This window comes from Clupea harengus, chromosome 13 (assembly GCF_900700415.2).
Source record: "Clupea harengus chromosome 13, Ch_v2.0.2, whole genome shotgun sequence".
In the NCBI taxonomy this organism is placed as follows: Eukaryota; Metazoa; Chordata; class Actinopteri; order Clupeiformes; family Clupeidae; genus Clupea; species Clupea harengus.
The window spans coordinates 1,601,315-1,613,534 of record NC_045164.1 but is presented as its reverse complement, the minus strand read 5'-3'; the positions used below and the strand labels follow the sequence as shown (position 1 = coordinate 1,613,534).

At 47.2% G+C, this 12,220-nt stretch overlaps 1 protein-coding gene across 5 annotated transcripts in view; it reads left to right on the top strand.

Moving 5' to 3' along the window:
* Positions 1–11,471, top strand: part of ggps1 (geranylgeranyl diphosphate synthase 1) — a 29,883-nt gene extending 18,412 nt beyond the window's left edge. For all 5 annotated transcript variants that reach the window (XM_031579339.2, XM_031579336.1, XM_012829912.2 and 2 more), the window contains one exon: positions 9,416–11,471. In XM_031579339.2, coding sequence (XP_031435199.1) covers positions 9,437–10,225 — 789 coding nt within the window. In that variant the 5' untranslated portion in view covers positions 9,416–9,436 and the 3' untranslated portion in view covers positions 10,226–11,471. The remainder of the gene's footprint in view (positions 1–9,415) is intronic.
* The last annotated feature ends 749 nt before the right edge of the window (positions 11,472–12,220 follow it).

Sequence of the window (12,220 nt, the reverse complement as noted above, 5' to 3'; positions counted from 1 at the left end):
CTGCTGTTTCAAACCTTGCATAAAGGTCATTTAGTTCATTGGCCTTCACAGGGCAAAACTATAGGGGGTGCAGCAGGTGGGCCCGTGGGGTGTCGGGGCCCGTAGCCGGGCTCAAAGATATAGACGCGTCATTCAACAGGCCCCCTCTATCCAAGTACAGCAACCGGAGTCGCTCAGCGGGCCCACCCTGAGTTTCAGTACAGCGTAAAATTTTGTCGGATATGCTTATGTTCAAATATTCGCTATTTACAAACTGACGGAAGTGTCAAATGCTATACACTTGAAAGGGCAAACTTATCTCAGTCATGGTTGTCATAATTTTTTGGGGAAAAGTAGCAATTTATAACAAAAGCATATGCTTATCCTACATAGACTATAGACACTATCAAAACACTTCAATTAAATGAATAAGTTCTTATTTTCTTTGGTATTTTTGTGATTAGCAATGATGATTGCTGGGTAATATGTATGTTGTTGTCCAATGTCAAGTCTCTATTTGATCATGTGACAATACAATACGCTATAGTTAAACCAATTCTGATAACCTATGCCTGAAGGTCAGATAACCTAGTTCATTGAGCACTGCACAGCACAACTTTACTCGTAGCTGCCTAAATTAGATTATTTTGGCTTTTTAACTAGCCGTCAAATAGTCGCCAGCCCACGGAGTCAGCAGTGCAGCGGTTCAGCTGGGATCAGAATCGCTGCTTCTGCCCTCAGTGGTGTGTCAGCAACCATGCAACAATTTTTACGGTAAGAAATGTTCCTGCTGAGAGTCAAACAAGACTTAGTTCATTGTGTACACATCCATCGCTTCTGAAATATGTAAGGTTGATTAATTAAACACTATTTATATCGATAACAAACACCTTTGATTAGCGTTTTTTTTTTTTTTTTTAAGCGTTCACTAGGGGGGCCCGTCATAATATCTTGCACCTGGGCCCGTCGTTAATACGTTGCGCCACTGGTTTCACAGCCTGGGCCTTCACAGCCTGGTTAAAAACACTTAGAGTTTTTAGCTGGGACCATGTTCGTCATAGATTTAATTGAATCCCACTGTTTTTTGATGTTCATTTAAGATTAGTGTGCTTCAGGTATCTCCTTCTTTTCCTTTCCAGCCTTCCTTAATTTTTTATGAAGTTGTCTGCTGAATATTCCTCTCTTTCACAAAGTCTCCACTGTTAAATGCATTTTTTTTAAACTGTGCACTTTGTAATTTCTTTGGAAATATAGTCTTTATAGTTATTTTCTTCTGAGTAAGGACTTTGTCTCGGCAGAATTTAATATAGTCTGTAATGGTGTCTGTTGCCTCTTCTAAGTCCAGGCTGTGAGATCCCAGTCGGTACAAGAAAAGCAACCTTTCAGACCTTTCAATGGCATCATTGTCTCAGACATACTACAGTTTTTACTTGTGGTTTACTGCTTTTAAGCAGGGACTTGGAGGTGGGAATTAAATAAACAACATTATGGTCAGAGCTGACTAGTGGGGGTTAGCCTTAGCTGTGTAAAGCGTCTTTAATGTTGCCGTAACATTTATTGAGAAGCGTTCCAGGGCATCGAGCATGTCGGGCACATCCCCCTGTAGCCAGGTATTGGTACGTAGGCACGAATCTTGATACTCATGTTGGACTCATAGTTCATCAGGTTTGCCCTTCAGGGAACCGGCATGGCAGAGAAGGTAGAGGTGGCCTGTTTACTCTTCTTGGTAGTCGCTGTCTCTCCCCTCCATGTTGTCTTCTCTTCCCCGGTCGCACCTGTTCACTCTGGGTCTGAGCCTCTGCAGTCTGTAGCCTCTGTAGTCGGGGAGCAGGTTAGCGGTTGGGGTGGAGCAAGAGCAAGAGAGCAAAAGTAAGGACCAGAGAGTGAATGTTACAAAATGCCTGTTTGTTTTTTGGACCTCAGTCCCAGTCTACGCATCTGCCACAAACAATACTAATGCCCTTTTGCCCAATTAAGCCCTTGATTGGTCCTGAGCTGGCGAGGGGAGAGGTGTCATTGAGGCTGATTTGTATCATAACTAAAGTCAGACTCTAGTCAAAAACAGTCGTGTGCAGATACTTTAGATTGTCATGAATAAGATTGCCATTAACATGATCAGACTACAGCCCATTTTGTAAGGATCAATTTAAGATTAAATGTGAATGTTATATTTATATACAGTACATTTACACATAGTTTTAGATGTTAGCAATGCCAAGATAAACTCTGTGCCTAGGTGGTGGGGGTGCACATAGACATATATAGATATGTCTATGGGGGTGCATACACAATGCAGGAACTGGCTTCTCCTTCACAGCAGTTGGTGTGGCCTATTTCTACAGATGTGTAGAGCCTTTGTTGGGGGTTGCTACCTAAGATGGCATCCACATGACAACAAGTGTTCAACAACACATGACGTTTTGAGAGTTCATCCACGTCTACACGCAAACGCAAAAATGCTGTTGCTGGCTAGGCTATGCTAACCTATGCTGCATGTTATAGCCTAAAATGAAATAAGACTACTGTATTATCAAAGCAATGACACTATGAAACGATATAAATCCTATATATTGTTTATTTTTCAACATCACCAAAACATGATTTGGGTGAACAGAATTTCCAGAGTGAAGTGAACCTACCCTGCTTAAAGTTGCTAGCATTTAGCATCACTTTATTTCAAACAAACCCAGAAAAGGCTTTGGCCAGTGATGTTTCTGACATTTTACATCCTCCTTGTAGAAATAGAACAAATTGGCTGACAACAATACTAAATTAATCATTTTAATCATAAATGAATCATTCAAAAGCAACAGGTAGGCAGAGTTATTGCTGAGAAGAGTTCAAACTCGGTGTGTCAAAGTCTCATTTTTAAAAATAATTGGTTCACACTCAGGTCTGAGTGAGTTCATAAAAATGTATTGTGCAGTTCATAACCTGGCTATAAAATAGCTTCTTTGGTTCTTATAAAATGTTCCTTCTACAAGAGATTGCACAACAATCACAGTCTGTTTGACATTCTGTATTTATCAAGAGCAAATTAACACATATTCTTAGTCCTTTTAAATTATACTAGACTAACCTTTAGCAATATTGTACACACTAACTTGCCAGTCAGGATAAACTTGTGATATTTGCTAATGTCTGCCATTTATTTGGTACCTGGAATGATGCTTGCCACGCCAAATGGATTATTCGTAAATTCCTGAAATTTCAGTTGCTGTTTGAAATGTATATCATTTCACATGTTTTGGGTATGATTAGATGGAAACTTGTGCCTTTTATATCTTGTCAGTAGACCTCCATTCCAGAATGAGGGCTGTTCTAAGATTTGTGTGCTGCTAAGAGTTCCATTCTGGAATTTGTTTTACATGCGATCAACAAGCAAGCTTATTCTTCTCCCTGAGTTCTCCCCAGACTTGGAGTTGAATGCTTTTTTTAGTTTTTTTCTCAGACGCCTGCAGAGGGTAGACAAGCAGTAATATTGTGTTTTTTAAGCGACTCTGAAGAAAGGAGTAGCACTGATAAAGATCCAGCCCCTCAGCTCTGCGCCATCATTCTCTGTCTTCTAACTGGGGGAGAGAGAAAGAGGACCCTCTACTTTTCTGTAGTCAAATAGAGGATGTGAAAAAGGGCCAATGTTTTTTTTTTTTTTTTTTTTTTTGGTGTCTGTCCTCTCTTCCACCCCCCACCTATCCTTAACCCAGCTCTTATCTTCATGTGTATATTAACTGCATTAATATGTTGATATTTGAATTTGTCGAAGGAGGGGGAAAAAATGATTGTGTAGGAAAGTTAACATGATTATATCAGGGCGCCCTGCTGTGAAACTTTAAAAAGGGCCACGTGTTGGTGTGTTCTCCTTAATGTCGCTGCCGCTAATTGGTCGCTGTAGGCCATGGACTAGTTTATTTGTTGCCTGCTCCACCGAGGGCAGACGCTGTTATTTGTGTGTGTTTGTGTTTGTGTGTGTGTGTGTGTGTGTGTGTGTGTGTGTGTGAGGGATGCATCTGTCTGCAGCCCACGGGCTGTGCCAGTCTGAAGGAGGTCACCGGGTTTGAGTTCTGTGCCAGTCCACTCGCCGGCTTGCCCTGTGTGCCAAACTCTGATCCCCCCCTGCACCCACACACCCTTTCCAAAATCATCATTACTCAAGCAGTTCACTTTCATTCCACTCTTGTTTTCGTTTCTCACTCCTCTCGTCTCTTCCCATTTCTCTCTCTCTCTCAATCCTGTCCCACAGTTTCACTCTCTCTCTCTCCCTCCCTCCCTCCCTGCCTCTCTCTCGCTCTCTTTCTCTCTCCCTCTCTCTTTCTCTCTGCGGCAGCGGCGGCGTTTTTATCTGGCTGTAAACTCCAGCTGAACCCGTCGCCGCAGAAGCAGCAGCAGCGTGGTCATTAGGCTGGGGGTTTGCCGACGAGCTCTCCCCCCCCCCCCCCACACACACACACACACACACACACACAGACCCCGCCTCTAGTCTCCGCTAGTCTGCCGTCAATCACATCTCATCACAGCTCATGTCACACAACTGCTTTGCCTTTGGTAAGCTAACGACCCCACACATCATTATCAGACAGTTATGCAGCCAACGAGGAAGCATGGGAGGATATGAGAAAATGTCCTCTGCAGGAAAATTGGACCACATCCAAGAGCTGAGCTAAGCTAGGGCTTGACTGTGGCCGTCTGTAGCAGCACCAGCCCCCTGTGGTGTTCCTGTAAGCTCAAGTGGTAGAACAAGGTGCTAACAACACCCAGATCATAGGTTCAGTACCCAGGCAGCACACATCCTGATCAAAATGTAGAACTAGACTTGATCTGCTAGATCTGCTGAAGGAATAAACTATTCTCCAGACCTTTGTCCTGGGAGGTGTGGCACACAGTAACACAGCCGTGTGGGCTTCATGAGCTGACTAGGGAGCGGAGGGGAGGGGAGAAGGCATGAGACGACAGCTGAGAAGAATTGCTGCACGTGGTTCTGGTTCTGGCAGAGGTGGGCCCGGCTGATTGGGAGTGACAGCAGCGGTGTGGGGCTGGGAGCCGGTGGTCGGGGCGCCTGTAGGGAACATGGAATGGAGACGAGGGATGAGAGGAGAGGAGAGGAGAAGGTGGGGGGAGGGGGAGATGATGGCCGCTGCTGATCCCGGTAAATCCCTTCTCCTCCCCCTATCCTGTCTTCTGAATGGGCTTCATGAATTGGTGTCTGCTCCCTGTCTTTCTCAGTCTTCAAGTCATCTCTCCCTCCCCCCTCGGTCTGTGTTTATAGGTTGCCATGGCTGGCCTGTGGTTTTGCTGTTTCTGAGAACAAGTGTGTGAGTTCTTCTGTGTGTGTGTGTGTGTGTGTGTGTGTGTGTGTGTGTGTGTGTTTTGCTGTGCATGTATACGTCCTCACATTCTGTGTGCGCTGCCTCTGTTAGTCCAGCTGAGCCACACGCTCTCTTTGTCTCTCCAGGCCAGTGGCCAGAGAAGTTTAGGAAGAGGTCCCTCAGCTAAGAGTGTGTGTGTGTGTGTGTGTGTGTGTGTGTGTGTGTGAGAGTGTGTGTGTGTGTGTGTGTGTGTGTGTGAGAGTGTGAGTGTATGCGTGTGTGTGTGCCTGTGTGATTCACCTCAGACTCGTTCTTAAGGTACAGACACTAAGTGGAGAGACTTTACTTTGTTCTCCTGAGGGAATCATTTGTCCCACTTTTCTCATCCACGATGCAGTAGACTCGTCAGAGAGAGAGAGAGAGAGAGAGAGAGAGAGAGAGAGAGAGAGAGAGAGAGAGAGAGAGAGAGAGAGAGAGAGAGAGAGAGAGAGAGAGAGAGAGAGAGAGAGAGACATACAGAAAGAGACTTCGTTGTAGAAGGCAGAAGCACCCACACATCATAATAATCCTCCTCCTCCTCATCATTTGCATGTAAACAGGAGTCTTCGGCCTGGAGGGCCCTGGTGTCAGCTTGTGCCGCTTCCCCCTTATTAGCTTTCATGAGGGGATGAATTAGGTCCAGTGAGTGAGTGCAGGTGAGTGGATTTGTCGGCGTAAACGGATACAGGCGCTCCCCCTGGATCCTAGCGCAGCTGCAGACACCAGTCCCCGCATGGCTTCATCATGCCTCGAGGCCAGGCTCGGTGGCACTCTCCTCAGACCTGCTTTGTGTGGGATGTCACTCCTCTGTTTTCTCCTCCTCTCCCGTTGTTCCTCCAGGCACTTCCTGTCTTCCTATCCAGTGTTTGTTTTATATTGCCTCTTAACGCCTCGGCTTTCAGAATCCACTCTATTCTAGCAACAATTACGATGCCTCACTTTTTATGATGTGGATGCCATAACAAATCAGCAGATCCCCCCCCCCTTTCCATCATCTCTCAGAATTTCACCATAAAATCATTGACACTCCCAGCTGTCATAAGTAATATTATGTTTTTCTCATCTCATCGTAGTCATTTAGAATTGAGAGTATGATGCTTTATGTTTACTGAAGATCACACCCTCTGCACTGGAGCCTTGCCTGTGTAATGTGTATTCTCAAGCGAGGCAGCCATAGACATGCAGACTACTAGATGCTGCTGCTGCTGCTGCTGCTGACTGGCTAATGGAGGCTGTGCGTGTGTGTGTGTGTGTGCGCATGTGTGTGTTTGTGTGTGTGCGCATGTGTGTGTGTCTGTGTAGAGCAGGGCGAGCACAAAGGCAGCTTCAGTTTGCTGGGCGTGGGGCCAAGGCCTGAAAGTTCAGGCGTTTATCCTCCAAACACAACCTTTCCTCCGGCACGGTCCCACCCCTCCACCAGCCTGGCACACACACACACACTCACACTCAGAGACTTACTCACACGGCAAACACAGAGACTCACTCTCAGTGAGTCTATCCTTCAAGGCGGGCACCACACCACTACTACAGCGCCTTCCCCAGTGCCTCTTACCACAGCCCAGCTGATGAGGTTTTTATCTGTCTCACTACAGGAAATCCACGCTCACACACTTTCTCCTACTGACTACTGGATGTGCACTGACTGCCGACTGTGTGTGTGTGTTTGTCTTTCTCTGGGCTGTAAGTTGACACTGTAGCCCCCTGGCAGTGAAAGCACGCCATTGCATCCCTCTGCTCTCTCTCTCTCTGGGCTCTCAGAAAGTGACTTGTGATTCGTGCGTGAGAGGGAATGTTAAGGTTTTACTGGGCACTTTTGAAAAGGGAAGTGCGTGTTTTAAGAGATTGTAATTCCTGTCTGCCGCATGTAGCAATTGTCCACTCACAGCACAGGCAATCTAGTCTGAAGCCAGCATAAGGAGCAGTAATTGGATTAAAATTGTCCTGACCTGATTGCTGAGATGAAGCAAAGGAGACTGCCTCTCACCCCCTCTTTTTCTCTCTCTCTCTCTCTCTTACACACACACACACACTCACTCACTCTCACTCTCTGTCTCCCTCTCGGCCACTCTTTCTTTCTTTCTCTCTCGTCAGACTCAGGGGCAAAGACTTTTTAAAGATCAGTTTCCTCCTCTCTCTGCGCTCTGTTTCACCACTCCTGCTGATAATCCAGTTATTGAGTCAGCTCTTCTCTCTCACACACACACACACACACACACACACAAACACACACTTTTCACACTAGCCTGCATCAGCTGCACTATCTGACATTTGGACTGCTGACCTTGTTTGCTGTGGAGAAATTCTAACCCCAAACACAGGGCTGCCCCGACCTCTCCATGTGTGTGTGTGTGTGTGTGTGTGTGTGTGTGTGTTTGTGTCTGTGTGTGTGAGTGTCAAATGAGGGCATGTTCATCTTGCTGACACAGCAGAGTTCCCATCCACCCCTCCCCCTAACTGCTCAGCTGTTTTACTAATCTCAGGCATGAGTAAGGCAGGGAAGGGGGGCATGGTGAATGAGCCTTGAGCACCAGTGTCACCCCTAATTACTGTAACAAGTTACTACGTTTCCCAGCATCCTCCTCCTCATCCCTCCCACCCCCCTTCAAACCAGTCTGTCCCCTCCATATGCTACCATCAAAGGGAGGAGCCTGTTGATTAGCCCTGGCTGCGCATATGCCTGCTGGATGTTGCCTGCAGTGTGCAGTCGGCAGCAGGACCAGGCAGACAGTGCCAGGCCGTGTGTCTGTGCACGAGTGTGGGATTCACCACGGGTGGACGTGAGCATTAGCCAGCTGTCAGCAGTTTGAGGCCTTTGCCTGGATCATTAGCTTCATGGCATGTCTCCTGAGCGCTCACACCGGTCCAGTTAACAATCTAACAATCCAGGTGCAACAATCTAACTCGGCCTCAGGAGATCCATCTCCATGCAGAATGTTGATGTGACTGTAGCGTGGGGGGAGAGCCGCTACCCCACCCGGCCTCAAAACCGGGGCTAAGGGGTAACAAGTCTGCACCCTGCCGGCAACGCCAAAGAGCCAGGCTAGTCTGGTACGGCAGTCAGAGCGTGTAATCAATTCTAGTGATGCCACTCTGTCACAGTAACCCTGATTTGACCTCACACTTCTACTCAAGCCCCTCTGAGAATGAGAAGCGGGTGTGTTGCAGGAGATTTATGTGTGATTAACCCATATGGATGGGTGGGTTGTCAGCTGCAGTGTTGCTTGAAATAATCTGAGAAGTGTCTGTTTCATGTGCCCTGATTCTGAATTCTGTGTTTACTTGGCTGTTGCAATGAATGGTGGTGGTGAGTACGCACCCTTGTGTCCGCCTGGTGTTACTGCAAGGCTCGGGCCACGTGCAGAGGGACTATTGAGCTGAAGCTCTCTGGGCCCTCGCCTGCCTGCACTGAGCAGGAAATGCCTGGGACTCTGCAGGGCAGGGTTTGACACATAACAACACACACTTACACACACACACACACACACACACTTACACACACACACAAACACACACACTCACACACGCTCACACAGCAACATGGCACTCCCTCTCTCGCATGGTGAACCATTCCACAGATGCACAGTAACAGCAGCACTGCAAATGCAGCGCTGCCCTCTACTGAGTATATCCTGAAGCGCACCACAGCACAGCACAGCACAGCAGGATCACTGATGTTCCAGAGTTTGTATGATGATATTGTGTGAAAGACTTAGACTTTTTGTCCTGCTGATAATATAAACTCTATTCAACCATGAATCAGAGGCATCAGAATCATGTTTGAGTGTGCATGGTTGGGGGAGACTGTGCTTTCCTGCATGGAATTGAAGATAATGCTCCACCAGATTTGCAAGTTGTGCATCATATACCTCTGTGTATGTGAATCAATTATTTTTATATCCAAACGTTGCAGTGTGGGTGGTTGGTCACTTGTCATTAATCAGTCCCTTGCTACCGTAACTCATAGTAGGTATAGGAAACATGATGCTTGAAGGCTAAAAATGCTGGACTTCCTGCAGTTCCTAAATTGGTTCTCTGTACTCTTTTAAATGAGTGTCGTGTTTTTAAGTTGTTGATGAATGTTGTTCTCCCCACAGGTGATCATTGAGGTGACGGAGATGCTTCACAATGCCAGCCTGCTCATCGACGACATTGAGGACAGCTCCAAGCTCCGACGCGGTTTCCCAGTGGCGCACAGTATTTACGGCGTGCCGTCCGTCATCAACTCGGCCAACTACGTCTACTTCCTGGGCCTGGAGAAGGTGCTGATGCTAGAAAACCCGGAGGCGGTGCGCGTCTTCACCCGCCAGCTGCTGGAGCTGCACCGCGGCCAGGGTCTGGACATCCACTGGCGCGACACCTACACCTGCCCCACGGAGGAGGAGTACCGCTCCATGGTGCTCCAGAAGACGGGCGGCCTCTTCGGCCTGGCCGTGGGTCTCATGCAGCTCTTCTCCGAGTGGCGGTGCGACCTCAAGCCCCTGCTGAACACGCTGGGCCTCTACTTCCAGATCCGGGACGACTACGCCAACCTGGCGTCGCGCGAGTACTGCGAGAACAAGAGCTTCTGCGAGGACCTGACCGAGGGCAAGTTCTCGTTCCCGACCATCCACGCCATCTGGTCGATGCCCGAGAGCCGGCAGGTGCAGAACATCCTGCGCCAGCGCACCGAGAACATGGACATCAAGCGCTACTGCGTGGACTACCTGGAGAAGGTGGGCTCCTTCGCCTACACGCGCCAGACCCTGCGCGACCTGGAGGTGGAGGCCTACCAACTCATACGCGACCTGGGGGGGAACCCCGAGCTGGAGGGCCTGGTGGAGCACCTCAGCCATCTCTATAAAGAGGCTGAACCCACGAGCAGCGGCAGCGGCAGCGGCAGCAGCAACAGCAGCAGCAAGGCTTAGCACCGACCAGAACAGACAGTGGGGTGCAGACATGTGGCATTGCAGACATGTACTCATATTGTGTTACTGTTTATTGCTTTAAGTTCTGTCACTGACTGTAGGGGCATTCAGACCAGCTCAAACACTGGGCTGACCTCTGACCTATGACACGACAGACATGTACTTGCTGCAGGTGTTTATTGCTTTAAGTTGTCATTGTTGTTGACTTCCTGTTAAATACCACTTTGTTTTCTACTATTTTGCTGTCTACAAGAACAAAGGTGGGGAGTCTACTATATCTATTGATCATAAACAATTCCCAAACAGGAATTCCCAACAGTTAAATCCTGACTCCAAATGGGACTAAGCTCCCATTTCCATATCAGCAAATGTCGTTGTGTTGGTTATACTTCCCTGCTATTGTGGCTGTTCCTCTCCTAGCAGGATGGTTAAGTAGAGAATATTTTACCAGAACAACGCAGGATGTCTGCGTATAAAATTTGGGAGTGAAAACTGCAGTGCTCCATTCTTCAAAGCTCATCGCTGAACCTCGTCTGAACTTCCCTTGGTTGTTCTCAAGGTTCGAAGCGAGTCATTTCTCCCTCCCTGCCTCCTTTTTTTCGATTTTTTTTTTTTCTGTTTCTAAAGACCGTTCTGTGCCATGACTAGTAGCCAGAAAGTGCCCGCCGACTCGGATTTCAGCTTCGACCAACAGATACTTGAACAGTCCCACTCCCAGTTCCCTTTCAAAGAGTCGATGCAGGAGGAGAATCAGAGTGGCTGTGAAGCACTGCCGAGCCTTACATTGTGTCTGTTGATACGACTGGGGGGGGGGGGGGGGGTTGGTGTGTGGATGGATGCTGGTGTTGGACTACAGTAATGGAACTCTTAATAATTACTGTAATCAGTGCTCTAGTGCCTCCGCTGTGGAAATGCTCTGTGACCGGGATCTTGAGCCTCTTCCACTGAGACGGAAAACTGACCTCAATATGTCTAGTTTGTCACACGAAAATGCTCCAATGTGAAGTTGCAGTGTATATTTTTCAGGGACTCTTCTGTCCGGTTGTGTATTTGTATCTTTTGCTAACCGACTGTTTCACCTCATACATACTCCTGTAATCTGAAAAAAAAAACACTTATGTTACAACGGCCACTCCTAACATCAGCAGGAAGGGATACTGAGTGTTCCTGCATGTACTGTCTCGGGAGAGTATGTGGTTATATAATTAGGTTCTCAATAAAAACTCCACGAACCATCTGAAATGAACACTTCTGGTGTGCAGTCAGACTCATTTCATGTTATCTGGTGAACTCCCATCGGATTAGACCAGTGTCAATCTATCAAAAGGCGGAAAATGATGTTAGATATCACTTTATTTGGAGGCGCTGAGTGATGAGAAGTTCCCTCTGTCTACAGAGCCTCTGCCTTGTAGACTTGTAGCAACATTCAGCACCACCATCTTTTTCATGCAGCAGCCCCGTCTCGGATTGTGAGATGTTGGCAGTCAACCTTTCTCTATTTCCTTGCTGTCGTGATTGCTTCCAAAGATGCCCCCTGCTGCCGTGATGTAGGCAATGTCTGCCTGAGCGACTACCTGCATCGCTCAACCCTTACCATGTATCGCTCTGTTTCGCTAGGGGAAAGTGCTACAGGGTTTTTTTCTACCAAGCAGATCCACTGTGTTGGACAAGATGGCAGAGCTGTTCTATTTGACACCAGGTTAGTTATGAAGGTTCTTGTGTGAATCTGGCATTTTACATTACAGTTCTGTGTAAATATGCTTGCACCTAGGGGTCTTTTTCAGTACAACTGCAGACACTGACACTGCAGAAATCGTGCAGTGTGAACCTGTTTTTATATTATAATTAAAAAAATATAATTTAACTGTAGGGCTTTGCATAATTAGCAGTGAACCAGCTACAGGAAAAAGAACACCCTTGTTGTTTGACCAAAACATGTTGGCACCTAATTTTAATGGACAAAAACGGCAGTTGAACTCTTTAAGGAGTCAGTTC